This window comes from Rhagoletis zephyria, unplaced genomic scaffold (assembly GCF_001687245.7).
Source record: "Rhagoletis zephyria isolate East Lansing unplaced genomic scaffold, Rhagoletis_zephyria_1.1 Rzeph_scaffold_02761, whole genome shotgun sequence".
Lineage (NCBI taxonomy): Eukaryota > Metazoa > Arthropoda > Insecta > Diptera > Tephritidae > Rhagoletis > Rhagoletis zephyria.
The window spans coordinates 57,178-75,647 of record NW_016159845.1 but is presented as its reverse complement, the minus strand read 5'-3'; the positions used below and the strand labels follow the sequence as shown (position 1 = coordinate 75,647).

The window sequence follows — 18,470 nt, the reverse complement described above, 5'->3', positions numbered from 1 at the left end:
TTTAACAATTTTGCTATCGATATTGTTATCGCTTTTGTTATCGATATTTGTGTCGCTTTTGTCATCAATATTTTTATCGATTTTTTTTATAGATATTGTTATCGCTTTTGTTGTCGGTATTTTTATCTGTTTTTTTTTACCGATTTTGCTATCAATATTGCCATCGCTTTTGTTATCGATTTTTTTATCGAATTTATTACCGATTTTGTAATGGATTTTTTGATAGAATTTGTTATCAATTTTGTTATTGACTTTGGAATCGATTTTGTTATCGATTTTGTAATCGATTTTTCGATAGATTTTGTAATCGATTTTTTATCGATTTAGTTAACGATTTTGTTATCGATATTTTTATCGATTTTGTTATCGATTTTGTTATCGATTTTATTATCGCTTTTGTTATCGATATTTTTTTCTTAGTTTGTGCTTTCGTTTTTGACTTGGATATGCTCTTAACCATACTACGTATTCTACGTTTAAATTTAGCGGGTGTATCTCCGATACAGCCTGCAGACCAAGACGAAGGCGCTGGACTGTTCCTTTTTTAAGTGCAGTGGAATGTAAATTTACTCACTCCCTCACTCTCTGGCTCATTTCGGAGTTTTGTAATTTTTATATTTCCAGTGTGCCCTCTTATGCGCAAGTGTTTTGGCTTTGTTTTTGTTCTTTATTATGCACTTGCCATTTGCACTTGGCGCCACCTACCGCGGCACGTTTCGCTGTCATTGTCCATTACATACTCGTCGCCGCAGCCTCTGACGTCACGTTGCTCATACGCCACCGCCTCCTTCTTCTGTGAGTATCCATTGTTTGTTCGTTTGTTCATTCGCTGCGTATGTGTGTGCGTTTCGTCTGCTTTTGCTCCTCTTTCTCCACCTCATTATATAAAAAAATGTGTGCGTTCCGCACAGTCAGCTGCTTCCATTTATGGCTGGCTTGTCACAACTTCGATTGACAGACATCTAAAATACGCCTTGCTTAGCTTAGCTCTCAGCCAATGACTTAAGCGTGACAAATTGCACATAATTTGCATTTGAATGTTGCAAAGTTGTAAGCTGGATGAGTGATTAGAATTTCTTTGCTGAATAGGTTATACACGAAAAGACATAAATAAAGAAATAAGTTTTGCTAGACTGGCATAGTCGTATCAGGAAATGAATGAAATTCAGAGCTAATGTTATTCTTCAAATATTTTTATTAACTTGATAGATAATAAGGAAATGTTTAATGCTCAATTTGTTTAATGCCTGTCATTGTATTTTTTTTTAGACTTCTTCTAGAAAACTAGTTTTTTTTTGTTAATGGTAATGTTTAAAGTTGCTTAGTCTGGGTAAGCTTGCACATTATTGAGCTGCTAAGAAAAGCTCGCAAGTGTATGTGGCTAGTAACTACTTAAAAGTGTCCCTAAAGAGGGGTAAAGAGGGGAACTTAACGTCTTGATTTCTGATTGCTGATCAGGCGGCGATATATCTACTACACCTTATCCACCCATCCGCATGTGAGCAACGGATAAAGTAGCAGTGGAGACAAATGCACATCCCTAAAATTTCTCAGGTACCAGGCAAGAAAACCTCCAAAATCGTGCCATCTTTGTTAAAGAGCCAACTTTTTTATGAATTTAGTATAATTTAAAATATTATTTAATTTTTAATTTTTTTTGATTATTTTAATTTTTTTTAATATCATATTTTATTTTCCTAATTACAGTAACATTTTTATTTTTATTTTTTTTTTATTTATTTTTCTTAATTTTTTTTTAAATTATTTTTAATTTGATGAATATTTTTCCTTACTTTTAATTTCTTTGAATTTTTTTTTTATATTTTTTAAATGTTAATTAAATAATTTTGTTTAATAACATTTTTATTTTTTTAATAACATCTTTTTATTCTTTTGTAACATATTTTTATTTTCCTACAATTTTTTTTTCCTTAATTTTTTCCTTAGTTTTATTATTTTTCTGATTTCTTAAATATTTGGTTATTATTTTTTAAAATAATTTTTTAAATACTTTTTCTTTGATTTTTAAATACCTTTTCTTTGACTTTTAAATACCTTTTCTTTAATTTTTAAATATATTTTTTTTGAATTTTTATTTGTTTTTTACTTTCAGAAATAATTTTGTAAATATTTTTTAAATTTCTTAATTTTCTAAAGTTAATTAAATATTTTTGTTTAAGTTTTTTAAATATAATTTGTTTTTAATATAACTGAAATAAATTTTAAATTTTTTAAATTTGATTTTTTTTTTTTGATGTCTAACTTAATTTTTTATTTCATAATAGCTGGCCTTTAAAATTATTACTGGCAACGCTGTGGTAAATAATTACGTTCCACATTGAATTGTTAGCGCTCTCTTTGTTTTCTACATGCTCTGTACCACTTAAACAGACACTCACTCAAACTTTAGTTGCATGCCTTTTGTTGTTTTGCCCAGTTTGCGCAGCTTTTATGCGCATTTTCATATACGACAGCTCCGCACAAACATGTGTGTGCGTATATACCTACACACATATGTATGTACGTATGTACATATGATGCTTGTAAACACAATAATGACGAGTAGCGAGTAAAAATACATGCCAGCACAGTGCATGTCAAAAGATGACGGACCTGCATATCTGTTACTTCAAAAACTTGAGTGTAATTATACTAGTGTAAATAACTATTTGTATTTATGTTACTTTTTTCCACAAATTTATTTATTTTTCCTAACTAACCCATTTATTGAATTTAATTATTTTCGTAAACAAACTAATTTTCTCATTTCTTAACAAAAAACTAAAAATTTGTGTTTTCAATATTCCTTTCCAGATTTTCATCCTGCCAAGCTTTTCGCAATGTTCTAAAAGAAATCAACGATTTAGCGGGTCAGCGCGAAGTAGTCGCCGAATCACTGGAACAACGCATCGCACAAGGCATACAAGTGCTCTCCAAAACGTTGCGAGATGAACGAAAAGTGAGGCATCGCCAAAAAAAAGAAAATCTTCTATACTTATCAAAACAAAAAATCGAATTTCTCTTGTTTCTCTTCACAGCGATGTCTCAATGAAGGCACCTCCCTACAACAGACACTCACCGCACAGTTGGGCGCACTGGATCGCGCCAAACGCAACTATGAGAAAGCGTTCCGCGAGTCGGAAAAAGCGGTGGAGAATTACAAGAAAGCCGATATGGATCTGAATCTGAGTCGAGCTGAAGTGGAACGCTATAAAAATATAATGACGGCGAAAATACAACAATCGGACGATGCGAAAAACGAATATGCCAATCAACTGCAGAAGACTAACAATTTACAACAGCAACACTACAGTGTAATGTTGCCAGCGGTGAGTGGAAATTTCAAAGCGAAAAAGCAATTTAAAAATGGCATAAATAAATTTAAATAATTTTTTTTTTGGCATTGCAGGTTTTCAATCGCCTCCAAGAGTTGGATGAGAAGCGCACAGGCGGCATACGTGAATTCATAATTGGCACCGCAGAGGTTGAATCGGCCGTAGCGCCTATTATTGCACGGTGCATGGAGGGTATTGTTAAGGCGGGCGAGTCAATAAACGAAAAGGAGGACTCCTTTAAAGTCATAGAAAGGTTGCTGCTGTTGTCAATTTAAGCTTTTATTTATTTATTTATTTATTTGTATTTGGCAACAAACATACTTAAATCGCGTTTTTTTTTATTTTCTGTTTGCAGATATCAATCGGGCTTCACACCACCAACTGACATACCATTCGATGATTTGTCAAAGCAAAATCTTGATTCATCATCAGATTCCCGTGTGCAGTCAAGTCATTTCACCGTTAAGGGCACCATTAGCACGAGAGTCAAGAAACGCCCAGCGATTTTCAGCTTCTTCGGCAGCAATAAGGTAAGTGCGTAGTGTAATTTTAGATGTGATCGGAAAATAATGGTTTTAGAATGGTATTAATATACAGAATTTTAAAATCTGAATGTTTAGATTTTGTAACTCGTGTTTGGTGAAATAACTCAAATTGGCTCACAGCCTGTGAAGTCGATGTAAACTAGAAATGTTGACTCCTAAATAGGATTTGAAGAGTAAAAATTTTTTCTCTAAATATTCAAATATTTAGAATGCATACACTGTTATAAAAATAAAAAAAAAAAACAGGCCGAGGCTAGAATGTTATTTATAACACCTGAAAGAGTACAACAGACAACTCCAACTGTTGCCTTTTTTTTAATCGCCGGCCGCTTTCTATGTTTGAGACATGTATTTCAGACAATCTACATATCGCTAGCTTAGAGTGAAAATTGCTAAGTTTGCTTTTTGTGAAAACTCATATTTTGATATAGGTACTCGTTTTATTTTTTCTCGTTTATATTCGCAAAATGTTGTATTCAAAAATTTGCAAAATACTTGAAGAAAATGGCTATAAGAATTAAAAAAAAATTAAAGAAAAAAATATGGACTTGGCAACTTTGCACTCTAAGCCAGCGATATACGTTTCTGCTAAGCGACTTCAATGATTGCCACTTTAAATATTACAAATACTCTCTTACTCATGGCTAGCTAATACCACATTTCTCAAGCTTTTATCAATGAAATTTTATACCAGAAATCGACAGTGAGATTCTAGAAAATAAGTGTACTTTAAAATGTGCCGACCGAAGGCTTAATAAGCTTAATATGAAATCGGTATCAAGTGCAGACGTTGCATACCTTTAGGCACAGCTATTATTTATGGAAAATATTTGCCTATAGGGGTTTAATGTAGAGATATCTGGTAACCCTACGCGTTCCAATATTACGCCGAAGATATTCCCCGTTTTTGTTTGTAAGTTTTATTAGCTGTTTAGGGAAATATCAGAAGCCAATCAGCTTTAACAGAAATACATTTTTGTGCCTTAACAACTTATAGAACACATTTCTGCAACAGACCAAAACCATTTTATATATATGAAGAACTCGAGGTATCTCTTTCTTTTACATATTTGTTTTTACTCCATTCGTAAAATCATTTCATGTTTTCTCTTTGTGTTTCTACTCAGCTTGCATTCCTTTTTTTTTTGTAAATTTATTTAGTTTCTGTGCACTTTAGTTTCCTATTTAAACACACAATTTTTTTTTTTGTTTGTCTATTACAAACGCTTTGGTTGTTGTTATGCTTTCCATATTTATCTCATAATGTCTTTTGTCTCTCTTTCTACTTTTTGTGTTGATTACCTATTGGATTACTGGGTACGCTCTTGCGAAATCACAATTCAATCTCTGCAAAACAAAAACAAAAAATATATTTATATCGCCAACAACAAAAATTTATGTCGAAATTTACATATGTATGTGTTATGAATAACCTCAAAATAATTGGAAAATTTGTGATTCCATTCAAACGACGATTTAAATCTTTAATGTAAGTACCTACCTAATGTGCGTACAGCCTCAGCGTTTATACTTACATACATACATGCATACGTGTTTCATGTACTTGTAGTGTTTTGTTGTCGTACAACTATACATACATACATATCTCCATAGTGCAAATTTTGTTTAGCATTAAGCTCGGTGTGCTGTGGAATTACTAAAAATTTAAAAATTGTAGTACTTAACAACTCGAAAATTTATAAAGTTTTATTTGATGTTTTATTAAATTGCTTTCTAATTTAAATTTAGGCTCCATAACATACCGAGCATTTAACACATTTTGGTACAATTTGACATTTTAATTCACTGTTGCCATTCTACAGCTTTCAAATTTGTCACTGACATAATTGTAGTAAATAATATTCTAACATCTGAACTCATCGGACTGCCACTGAATCCATTGTAGCCGCATTTTTCGTGAAATTTTCGAATTGGTAAAGATATGAACGTTGCTACGCGCATTCTTATCAATTCGTAGATTTCACAAAAGTCGGAGTACAATCGATTAAGTGATAGCTTTGCATAAAAAATAAAGTACCTGTGTAATGCTTTATAAATAAACAAATTGTATGAAATCATCACTTTTATATACCTTTGACAATCTTTTTATTTTGAAAGAATTTGGTCATAAAAAAATGCATATCCATATGAATTGTGTTTGTCAAACATATACTCGTTTGTTTATAACACATAATGCAGTTATTGAGCGGTGCTTTCTTTCTAAACATGGTTTATTGTTATTTAATATGCTTTGTTACTTCATGGTTTTGTTTATTTATATTCTATTGGACTCATTTATTATATCTTTATGGCCTTATTTATAAAAATAAAGCAGGTTTATAGAGCTTTACAAATTGAAGTTTTCATATCTTTTTCAATTTATAAACCTTTTTTAAAGCTACTTTATTTTTTTATGAATAAGGCTATTAGTGTTTAAAGTTTCTGAAAATTTGTATTTGGCTTTTGTAAGTATGGCACTTCCGATATTGGCTTTGAAAAAAATTGAAGAAATTGTTTTTTACATTTAATTTTTAATTTTTCACACAGCTCCACAAAAAAAAACTTTGTCGTGCGAACGAGAGTAAAATATTTCATTTCCACCAAGCCTTAACTGCTGTTTATGCCTTTTGGAAAATGGAGATTACCACCCGAAGGAAGTAATTGCTCATACTAAGTACAAGCAAATGAAAATAAAAAAAGCCAATATTAAGAAACTCACTTCATGTTAAAATTTTTGGAATTTTTCTGAGCTCCTACTGCAGTTAAGCTTTTGGTGGAAATGGGCTATAAGCGTCGCTGAGTCCGATACTGCGATCAAAACTCAAAATCTGCTCTTCTGTTACATATATTTGTTGTTAGATTTTTGAGTTTGGAAACAAATATTGAACCAACCTTAGAATCCTGCCTTCAGATTCAGTTGCAGCGACTCAAACTCTGTATGAACTGATTATTCTTGTGCTCTGGATGATTTTTTTTTGTGGGCCTATGTTGTTACTATTTTTTACACCTTTCCGTAGGACATTTTAAAATCTGTACACACATTTTTTTTTGTTTATGTAAGCAATCTAAGAAAGTGTTTTGTACACTTTTATTTTTATTATTATACTTAGAGTACATACACTTCAGCTTTCGAAGAACATCGATTGAATAGTGGGATGAATTTACTTTGCTAGGGATGGGAAAGTTATTCAAAAAGCAAATGAAAGATGAGATAGTATAAAATTGTATATTTAAGTAATAAATGCATCATTTAAAATAAATACTTATACGCTTCCTCAGCCCTTTACAATTTTTGGGTATTTACGGTAGGCTTTAACCAAATTTTAGTCAGAAACCCATTAAAACAGAAGGTTTTTTTCCAGACATTTCATATTTTAGACATTTAAGTCGGATAAAAATAGCACTCAGAAACCTTCTAATAGTACGTTGGGTGGAAGCCATAAAATAATGTTCTCTAAAAAAAGAAGCTTTTGTTTTATTGTTTGGTTGGAATCCTATAAGGATGCAGTCGATTTCAACGGATCCTTAGCTTAGAGCCGGCATGGAGTTTTCGATTTTAAATCCTACACGTGATGCACTGTTCTGTGACCCATAGTAATGTTAAATGAGTTGAAAAACACACGAGTGAAGATTAGTCGCAATCTGTAGCATGCTGGGCTGTGACACAGGTGGACCTTATGGTTGCATGTTTTTCTCATGTGTAGGCATGCATCATTTTGCATAAGTCGTAGTTTGACGATGTAAGTTGGTATAAGACAACCTGCCGTAGGTATCCCAGGCACTGGGTCCCACCACAGTCGGGTATACCGAACAGAAAAGTCTCAGATCTCCAGCTGATTCCCCAAAAAACAAGGAGTTCCTTTTACTGCCTAATATTATATGCGTCGATTGAATCGAAGTCTGCCCATCTTTTTCTATTACTACACGAGATCGTTTCTTAAATTCCGTTTTGGGGAAGGAGGTAGCCTTAGCATTCGTACAGCCCTCTAATATTACTTTAACCGTATGACCATATGTACAGCCATATCCGCTTAGAAATAATAATGATTTTAGGAAACCGCCTTTAATGACAAATGCATCGCAGAATAATTTATTTTTTGAAGGAACTAAAAAAGAAAAGTGATTGAAAAGTGAACTTCTTTAGCGCAGATGTAACGATGGTATGCTGGTTATATTCCGTATGACAGCGAGCTAGGTCTCATGCCTTACCGAGTATTTTTGTTTGCATGCGTTCAAAGCATTGGAAGTTTCCTTAATCCTACCAAATCCCTTTATTGTCTAATAAATATGTATTGTCTTTAGGCATCTTTTATTTAATCGAGAATAGTACGAAGTGCGTCATGATTCACATCTAGTCCCACCATCTTGGCTAAGTTCTAGATTTCATTGTTCCAACATTCTGGCTGAGATTTTCCTTTAGGCCTCAAATGAAAACAGGATCATTAATAAGCTAGGAGCGTCTTGGACGTCAAAATTTCCATTCGAGAATTCTTACAAAGAAAGTTCCCAGTTTGTATTTTTGTGATTTCTGCAGATTTTGTGTAAAGGACGCTTTAAACTAATGCAGCTGCAATGAGAGAAGGTTCTCCAATCGGAATCTGCAGGTGCTGTCGTAGAAAAGACGTTAAATGCACCGGGAAGAGATAAGCTATAGCAAGCTTTTTCAGATGTTTTTTTTTTAAGCTATCAACAGTAAACTTATAATATAATTTGAGTGCCAGAGTTAATGTATACCCTTAGGCGCACTATCATTTATGCGCAACATTCATTGATACGTCTACATCTTAGAAAATATATACATTTGTTTATATCATATTGCAATATAATATCTACTATTACGTTTTTTTTCTTTCCCCTCTCTCTTCTTAACCACCCACAACACAACCTCTTTTCGTTGTTATTATTGGTTTTATTAATTTTAATGCGGCTTTACACTTATTTTGTTAACTTGCAAATGTATATGTATTTGTACGCAAAAAATTATCAAATTTCCTTTTCGCAAAATCAATAATTACAAACAAAAAAATTAATATTTTCTTACTTTTTTACTAAACGACAAACCAATTTTTTTTTTGAACTCACACTTCTTATCAACTACAACTACTACAACACACCAACCAACTACAAAAACAACAAACACCTTTATACCACATGCGTATCGAAAACATCACCGCCACTATCACAACGTAACGCTTATGAAAAAAAAACAAATACTCAAAAACTGAAAAAAATGCAACTTAAAAAAAAACTAAAAAAAAAAATATTGTGATACAATTTCAAAAAACTATCTGTCAATAGCCACAGAAGATTTATGAAGCCTGTATCACCATGAAGGTATGAATAATTTTACGCTGCTTTTCTAACATTTTTCTAATAAACAAATACTTACTAAGCAATAACACTTCACTAATAAATAGTTCTACTTTTAAGCGTGTTTCCATTTACATCTACTAGTGCTAATAACTAACTATTGTAAAAGTATTGAAAATTTTAGCAAACAAAATCCTCTAATCACTAACTATTTAATAAACTTTCAGCTCTTACTATCACAATCACTACTTTTTGTAATTTTGTTAAAATACACCTAACAGTTTTTAATATTCATCACACACACACACTTACTTACACACTTACACGTATATACTTATGGGTTTATTAACGGGCAGGGGCGCTAAAAGTGTTAAGCTTTTGCAATTTTTTTCGCGCTTATCACTGAGCCTTACCACCCATTTTGCTTCATTTTCCTATTTTCCACACCTTTTCATATTAACCTTTGCCTAAACACTCACAAAATAGCGTTTTTTTTTTATAACAGCTGCACAACCGTTTTTGATTTTTATTTTTTTTTTTGGCTGCATAGCTGTAGGCGTATTTGATTTTTACTTCTACGCATGCGCACAAATTTTGTGTTTTTAAATTAAAAAAAAAAAAAAAAAATCTTGAAAAATATCAAACGACAGCCATTGGCGCACAATCATCATCCCACGACACCCTGTGTTGTCCAGGAGTAACCCCAGATTTTTATTATTATTTTTTAATTTTTTTTGTACTCCACATAAATACATATGTATTGTTTAGTGTTCGTTTCGCTCTCGAGCTTTTTTTCTGTTCAATCACCCATTTATTGTTCTCAATTAATACCTACACTACACTCCATATGCACTTATCCGTTTGTTAAGTGATCGTTCGCAAAACAAAAAAAAAAAGAAAAAAAAGAAGTAAATAACTACACTCCCTTCCACCACGTTTAATTTTTTTTTTCTTTTTTGCATTGTTCACCTACCGTTTCCTTAGAATTCGCTAACGGCGGACGGACAAAAGGAAGATTTCAGCGATTTACCACCCAGTCAACGGCGCAAAAAGCTACAAGCTAAACTTGCCGAACTACAACACAAACTCAATCAGGAGGTGGCCACACGTGATGGTCTGATGAAAATGAAAATGGTCTATGAATCGAATTCATCGCTGGGCAATCCAATGACCGTCGAAGGTCAACTCAATGAGTCCGAGCACAAAATGGAAAAACTGCGCATGGATTTGAAAAAGTTCCAAGGCTATTTGGAGAGCGCGAATCAAATACCATTGGCCAGTAATAGTCCGCAAGCGAGTCGTAATCACATACAGAACGGACATCGAACATCAAGGTGTGTGTGTGTGTGTGTGTGTAAATTTAATTTATAAATTTCCATACTGTACAATTTTAATTCGAAAATTCATTTTCTTGCTTGTAGACATTCCAATGGCAGTGCCGAGGACCACAATGATGAGGGTGAAGATCATCCCGATGATGGTGGCAGCTTAAGCAGGTCAGGTTCAGAGGATAATGTGGCGCAAATACAAAATGGGCATAATAATAACAATAACGGGTACACTCATAAGTCGTATGTTGCATAGCTTTAGACCATTTGCCATTTGTTTGTCTTTTTTCATTATGTGAATTCACCAATTCGTTTCATTCAATTTATTGTTAGTTCCTTTTTGCGAAAATTCTTTGCCCATCCTCATTTTATTTCCTTTGTAAAAATGCGCACACACATCTCCTCGTATTGTTTTTTATTTTATTTTTTTTATCATCACTACTAACAATTTTCACATACTCGAAATTATTGGTTTTTGAAATTTGCATCCTCTTTCATTCGAAAGTTATGTTTGTAGATTCATTTAGAATTTCATTGAGTTGACAGGAAACTTAGGCTCATTCTATGGTAATATATTAAAATTAATGTTAAGCTCAAAACTAAGCTGTAACAGGCCCTTGAAAAACAATCGTACAAAACTTGCATCAATTGCCGAGATCTCTAACATTTTTTCATCAAAACCATTGAGGTGTACAGGGCTAGCACTGAATACGAATGGCTGCGAACGTTTTGCATTTGTATCATTGCAATTCGGACTATGTGATCGCATTTTCGTAAAATAAAGAAATATTTTAGATTTCATCAGACTTTGGAATATATTCAATATCAACCGTCTTAATCTGAATGGTCCAATGAAACTGTGTTGAAACTTCCAAGTCTTCGTAGAAATATTCCCACAGCAATCTGAAGCGAATTTTTCGGACTGCGGGAAGTTCAATTAGAATCGATTAGGATCCACAAAGCTAATAGTTCTGTGTCCACTTCGAAATTTCCGTTTTTCGTTCGTCTCCAGCGCCAAATAACGTGCATTTTTTTTTTCTCAAATATAACTTACATCCCAAATTTGACCCAGATCGGCTCGTTAGATGTATATCTAATATTTTCAAAATAACTTGACTCTAGCGCCATCTGGCGGTTTTATTTTCTGATACCATTTTACAACTTTGGTCCGTTGTTTTGTAAGTACAAGGGGAAGTGGTAGCCCTATAAAAATGATAAGTACGACGAGTTGAGTTTTTTTAGCCACATTCTATGTTGTTGCTACAGCACGAAAATTCCCCCAGGAACTTTTGTGGAATCGACCCTTTCCAGTAACGTAGACCCGACTGTTGTGGAAACGTTGCGTTGAGGCGTCCGATTGGGTTAAGGGAAAACGACTAATACATACATATTTTGTTGATAAGTACTTCCATATTGCCCACTTTAAACGCCTACACGTCCTATAACTTACCTTAACGTTTTACTTTTCCTGCGTATGGATACCCCTTTAATACCTTCACCTCATTTTCACAACTTGTTTTATGTAAAAATATTTGTTTCTCATTCTCATCAAATCTGCTTGATTCATATATATGTTATTATAAAAGTAACAAAATTGCCACATGCAAAAAAAAAAATTAACTAAAATTTTACCACAAACAATTCGCCCAAAAAAAGGAATATCCAATTAAATTCTCATTTGGTTTCGTACTATTTTATTTCTTTTCATTATTTTTGGCACTTCATTGCTTATTGCTGCGTCAATCCGCACCCGCTCCTCCAAAAAAAAAACAAATGCTACACAAATTTCCTCTTTTGCATGCGCGGCTACAAAATCAGCAGTTCGGCTAGCCCCGAAAGTGGATTGGGTACATCGCACACCTCACTACCGGGTTCAGGACAGGGTAGTGCGAACGAGAATGCCATTGGCGAGGATGGATATGATGAGACGGAAATTGAGGTACTGCAGCCGTTGGGTACATGTCGAGCGCTCTATCCCTTCGAAGGTGAGTGTAAAGAGATTCTTATGTTGCGGAAAGTGTTACTAATTAAATATTTTTTTTTGTTGTTTTAATCTAATAGCGACCAGCGAAGGCAGCATACCAATGATTGAGGGCGAAGAACTGCAAGTGATTGAAATCGATCAGGGTGATGGATGGACGCGCGTGCGCCGTGCCAATGCCACCAACGGCTGGGATGAAGGATTTGTGCCGACTAGTTATATTGAATGTACACTGTATGCATAAGTCAAATAATTAATTAATTATTGCGTTTAGCAACATTTAAATTAATTAATCGATTAGTTTTGAGTTAATTTAAGTTACTGAGTTGATTTAAGTTTTAGTTCGTTTTGATGAATGTTGAAAGTTTGTATATTTCTGATTTCTGATTTCGTATTTCGATTTAATTTTTGCTTTGAATTATTGGAAAGTTTATTTTCATAATTTCATATTTTGTAAAAAAAAGTGACTTTACTTACTAATTTTGCTTCTGTCTGCTCCCCAAACCCATAACATATGTATGCCATTTATATATGTATTTATGAATGAACGAATGAATGAACGACTGTCAACAATCAATTTAGCCCATATATACATTTGATCGAAAGCATGGCATTCATTTATAGAAGCACTGAAAAACGCTGCGTAGATGTCGAAGGCGCTGAGTCAAGTTCAAGCACACCGACTATTGACTATTTTGAGAAGCAGCAAAGTAGTATTGTTTAATTGCTTTTAAATGTGACTGAAAAGTGGCGACCACCTACTACAGTATGCAACCAACTGCCGAATTGCCGAAAATAGCGAGGAAAGAGATAAGATAAATTAACGAGTATTGCGAAATGGTTTTTGTAATTTTTTATTTAAATTTTTGGTAATGTTAATGTATAAATAATTTAATATGCTGTGAATGAAGGAAAATTATAAACAGTGATACGATTTTTCTGTAAAAAATATATATGTATGCATATTCATGAAAACCGCAGAAAATTTGTAAAAGTAAAAGGAAGGAGTATGAACTTTGCGATGTTACAGCGGCGAAAGGCTCATCCGCCGTAATCCTAATTAGTTTTGTAAAGGTATTTTCAAAATTTAGTAAGCGCGACTTGCACAATAGTCTAAGGTAGAGAAAACAAGTTACTAGCAGCACTACTACAGCTAGTTTGGCATCATAAAAAAAAATGCATAGAAATCATTTACTATCAAAAACTCACTCATTCACTCACTAATAAACTTTGTGAAAAAAAAAACCTCTTCAATGCACCAGCGACACATTCATGCAAGAATTATCAACAATGCATATTTTAATACATACATTACATTTAAGCGCATAAAAAGAATGCAAAAGTATGCAGTGAAATCGTATATTTAAACAATACATACAAGTACATACTTACATACAAAAATTATGAACATTAAAAAGGACAGAAATTTAAAAATAATTAAAAAAAAACACGAAGTCAAAATATGATATGCTACAATTTTAAAACTGAACTACTCCATGCTATGGAAATGCAAAACTAAAAAAAAAAAACAAAATAATTCAAAAAGCAAATTTATTGTAAAAAAATCCAACATGCATTATTTAGTGATTTTTGAAGTGCTATGCGACTTTGTAGCCTTCAGTGAATTTGAATAAGCCAGCAAGAAGAAGCATTAATTTTAATTTTTTTTTTTTTTAATCAACTAACAACATTTTGTAATAATTTTATTTAGTTCTTTTCATTTCCTAGGTCGCATTGTAGCGTCTGCTGCAATGCATAAGCTTTTTGTACAGTTTCATTTAAAGCTTAACTAAATGTTATATTAATTAATTAAAAGCAACAATAATTAGCTTTTACTTTGCGCCTTATTTTTGTATTTATACTACATATAAACATATACACTTATAGGTATGTAGCTGTCTATAAGCGAATTTAGATTTAGAATAATCATATGTTGTATAATGTTATAAGAACAGACAAAAAAAAAACAACAGCAAAAAGAAGCGCTTCAATTAAGCTACAAAGAGCAAATATTAATCTGTGTAAATGCGCTTATTAATTTGTTAAATTGTATGCTATGTAATTTGTACTTTAATTTAGTAGAAGAAGACGACGAAAAGTAGCAAGCAAACAAACAAACAAACAAACAAACAGAGATAGACAAATCAATTGAAAAGCAAGCAAAAATAATTATAATTAAAAGCTAAATAAATAAGTCAATCCACACACGTAATTGTAACTATGCCACACAACTACAAACATACATAGTACATACTTTAACTTTGGGTCCACCACACGCTAAGCTGACAAATGCCAGCGCTACTATTGTATTGTATTCTATGTATGAAGCGCCAGCGCCCCCTTCACCCCCAACAACTAAACTTTTTAAACTATAAAACTGTATAGAAATTGAATAATTTAATTAATTTTAAGTATTGCATATGCATAAATATGTACATTTATATTATACAATTTAAGTTTAATTAGCATTTAAGATTTATTATTTTTTTCTACAATTAAATTTTAGCAGCGAATTTTATTCGTTCTTATACGCTCGTTCATGCGTGTCCTCGGTTTGCTTACGCGCGCTGCTTTGCTTTGTTTATAAGTTAATTTAATTTTAATTTCGTATATGTATATTTTATGTTAAGCTCAATTAAAATGTGAATACGCGCGCGTGCAAGGCGAAATTTAATTTAATATTACTGTTTATTGATCCATGGAAAACATTTTTTTTTTTTTTAAATATATAGAAACATACATAATTAATTTTGTGTAAAATGTAATTTAATAAGTGGCAAACGACTAAATACTGATACAAAAAAAAAAAATTAAAAAAAAAACAAATTTGACGGAGCACGAAGACGCAAGGTGTTAGCGTCTAGCGAGCGTTAAGAGCACAGAGTGAAAAGCAAAGAAAAATTCCAAAATTTTTAAATGAAATGAAAAATTAAAATTTATCACCTACATATACATACATACTATATATTAATAAATAATATATTATTATACAATATATTATACTTAAAACAAAAAAATAATAATAATAATGAAATATATTAATAAAAATTTAATATTTGAAAATTGTATTTGAAACTTAGCAGCAGCAGCTGATGTGTGCGTTTAAAGCGAGGGAATATCTAAAATGCACGTTCGCGGACATTCAGTATTTTGAGAACGAGTTGCGCGCTTGCGCATTAAATAAATTAAAAGCACGCGTCCATACGCGTGATATGAAATTCAATTAAACGGAAATAGAAATGTGGCGAAAAAAACAAAGTGAATAAAAGGAATATTACAAAGAAAATCGATGAGGTTTTTTTATTTGTAGTTTAATGGAAAAAGACTCTGATTATAACCCTTTCGTTTAACTGGTGGCCCTTTAAACTCGTCTCCTTTTGGTTCAACTACGAATAACCTGTTCTAGTGTGAATAAAATTGTATATTCACACTAAAAATAGTTAAACACTTTACGAGGTAATTCATGCTTTCTTTCAGTTTTTAATACCAAAATTGTTATCAGACTGGTGTTATCTCAAAGCAAAAGCAAAGCACAAAATGAGCACCTCCTGTAAGTTGTAAAATAATGTGCCACCGAAGATACTACCGAACGCCGATCTACTCCGAGCAACTACTCTACATTCACTTGGTAAGGCGGCCACGCCTTTGTTAAAGTCGACAGGGATGTGGTAAGGATGCCGGGTGAAGAGTAAGTTGCTGGTAAGGCATTATTATGCGCCCCTAATTCCTACGGGGAATTGTTCCTTATGCAATAATTCTCACATATGTATTTAGTACCCAAGTCTTTAGTGTCTATAAGTAACCCATACTAGAAGCAAACCCCGAGAAAAATCTATTGCCAGAAGACATCATACGAAAATTAAGAAAGTTCAACTGGAAATTTTTTTTGTTAATATTTCTCTTTATTTAATTTAATTCATTAAATATAATATTATATGTATTTATGTATGAGTGTATATATGAATCTTGAAATATTGTTTGTAGTAATTTGTGTGTATGTATGCACTTAGGCATAAGTATATGTATATGTACATAGATATTCGTCAGTAGTTTATTTACCACATTTTGTCAATTATACACTAATGATATTTATGTATGTATATTATGTATATGGTAAGTATATATTTATTATGCTTTAAAATCATTTAAATTTGCATACATATATAGTGTATTTGATTAGATACATTACAACTATACACCACCGCTTTCTCAACGCTAAACTTTTATTTATTTCACCGCACTCGGTAATGTGACTACATACCTACATTTTCGCTTTCGATATGGTGTTATTTTTTACAGTGTCAACTTGTTGTTGAAAAAATAGCTAATGATATGAATGCAGTGTGAAAATTATGCTTGTATTTAAAATCCACTAACAATTTATTCTACTATTTTCCATGGAATTAATATGGTTTTAACAAAAGCATAATGCCATATAAAAAAAAAAAAACAAACAAGTAAAGATTATTTCTTAGGGTGGTGATTTTATTTACTTAGATATGGTTTAAGTATTTCATTATTATAATTTCTTTTTGAATTTAACATTTTGATTATCGTATATATGTACAATGTACATTTTAATGGACATATTTACGCACTATAGAAGTTTCGTTCTTCATCAGTTTTGGCTTGAAAGTAAGTAAACTTTTGAATATAAACAGCAGAGTCGAATGCCATTATGACGACCGGCTAAGAGTGTTTTGAGTGGGGAATATCCCCAAAAAGGAACAGAAATTTTTGTAATGTAAAATTCTTTTAAAATCTCAAAGATACATTAAACATTTTCAGGATTGCTTAGCTGAACCTGGATAGCGAAAGTTCGCAAGCCATAAGAAATTATACAATTATTGGATTTGAGCACTTTTTCGTAAATCGCAAAGTTTCGGAACTGTTGGAATCCCTCAATTCTAGCAAAATTCCCACAGCCTGGGTTTTAGGGACTGTTTTTCGAAATGCAAAGGTTTCGGGATGGACCCAGTTTTTGCTGATATTAGAAAAATTTCCATATTTAAGGATTTCGCGGATATTCATACTTAACGGGATTTTGGGACTCATTCTTGATTTTTAGAAAAATTGCAACTTCTTTGTTTTTCGGGACCTAACTTTTCTGATATTAGAAAAATTTACACATTTAAGGATTTTGGAGTCTATTTTTCTTTCAAAAATTCCGAAGCTCCAGCACAGCCAAGTCCTACCAATATTTATTAGAAAAACTTCTTGCTTTTCGAGCTGTTTTTTTTCTAAATTCGGGAGTTTGGCGATTAATAAATTTTTTACTTATCGCAATTTTGGGGCTTTTTTTTTTAATTGCCAAATTTCATCTTTGTTGGACAAATGTCCACTCCTTGGTTTTTTCGGTATTAAGTTTCAAAAAAAAAAAAAAACGTTTGGACAGGATTCAAGACCATTTTTTTCAAAAATTTTTTTATGTTTTATGTTTTTCGCTGGTTACCCAAATATTTAAACCTTTCGGGATTTAACAATTTGTTTTTCGAAAATCCCGAAGGTTCGGGTTAACAAAACTTTGCTTTTATTAAAAAAAAAAATCCAAATTTTTAATCCTTGAAAGTGGAATTTCGAAACTCCCCTGGTAGTTTCAGATAACTGCAAGATTTTCGTTGACTAAGCAACGGTAAAAAAGGGGTCCGAATTTTATCTGATTTGCCTCAGACGGTCTTTGCTAATTAGACTTGGCTATCCAGCTCCACTTCTCCCACACAAAAAGCTTTTATTATAATTTTTTTTGAAAACGCTAAAGATGCATACTTTTGACAATAACTTGCAAATTTTTCATAATTAGATTAATTCAAACTCCGCTCAAAAAGTATGCACGAAATTCTCTCGAAAAAAATAAGTAACGGGTGATTTTTTTGAGGTTAGGATTTTCATGCATTAGTATTTGACAGATCACGTGGGATTTCAGACATGGTGTCAAAGAGAAAGATGCTCAGTATGCTTTGACATTTCATCA

At 32.4% G+C, this 18,470-nt stretch overlaps 1 protein-coding gene across 1 annotated transcript; it reads left to right on the top strand.

The window, feature by feature from the left end:
• Positions 1–2,814: 2,814 nt before the first annotated feature.
• On the top strand, positions 2,815–14,056 carry Cip4 (formin-binding protein 1-like Cip4; the record flags this gene model as incomplete). Its single annotated transcript, XM_017622333.1, has 10 exons — positions 2,815–2,959; positions 3,039–3,329; positions 3,410–3,588; positions 3,691–3,865; positions 9,179–9,214; positions 10,175–10,524; positions 10,612–10,746; positions 12,337–12,503; positions 12,580–12,733; positions 13,124–14,056. Coding segments are annotated over 10 exons (1,732 nt in total), but the record flags the coding sequence as incomplete, so codon positions are not given.
• Positions 14,057–18,470: the final 4,414 nt, after the last annotated feature.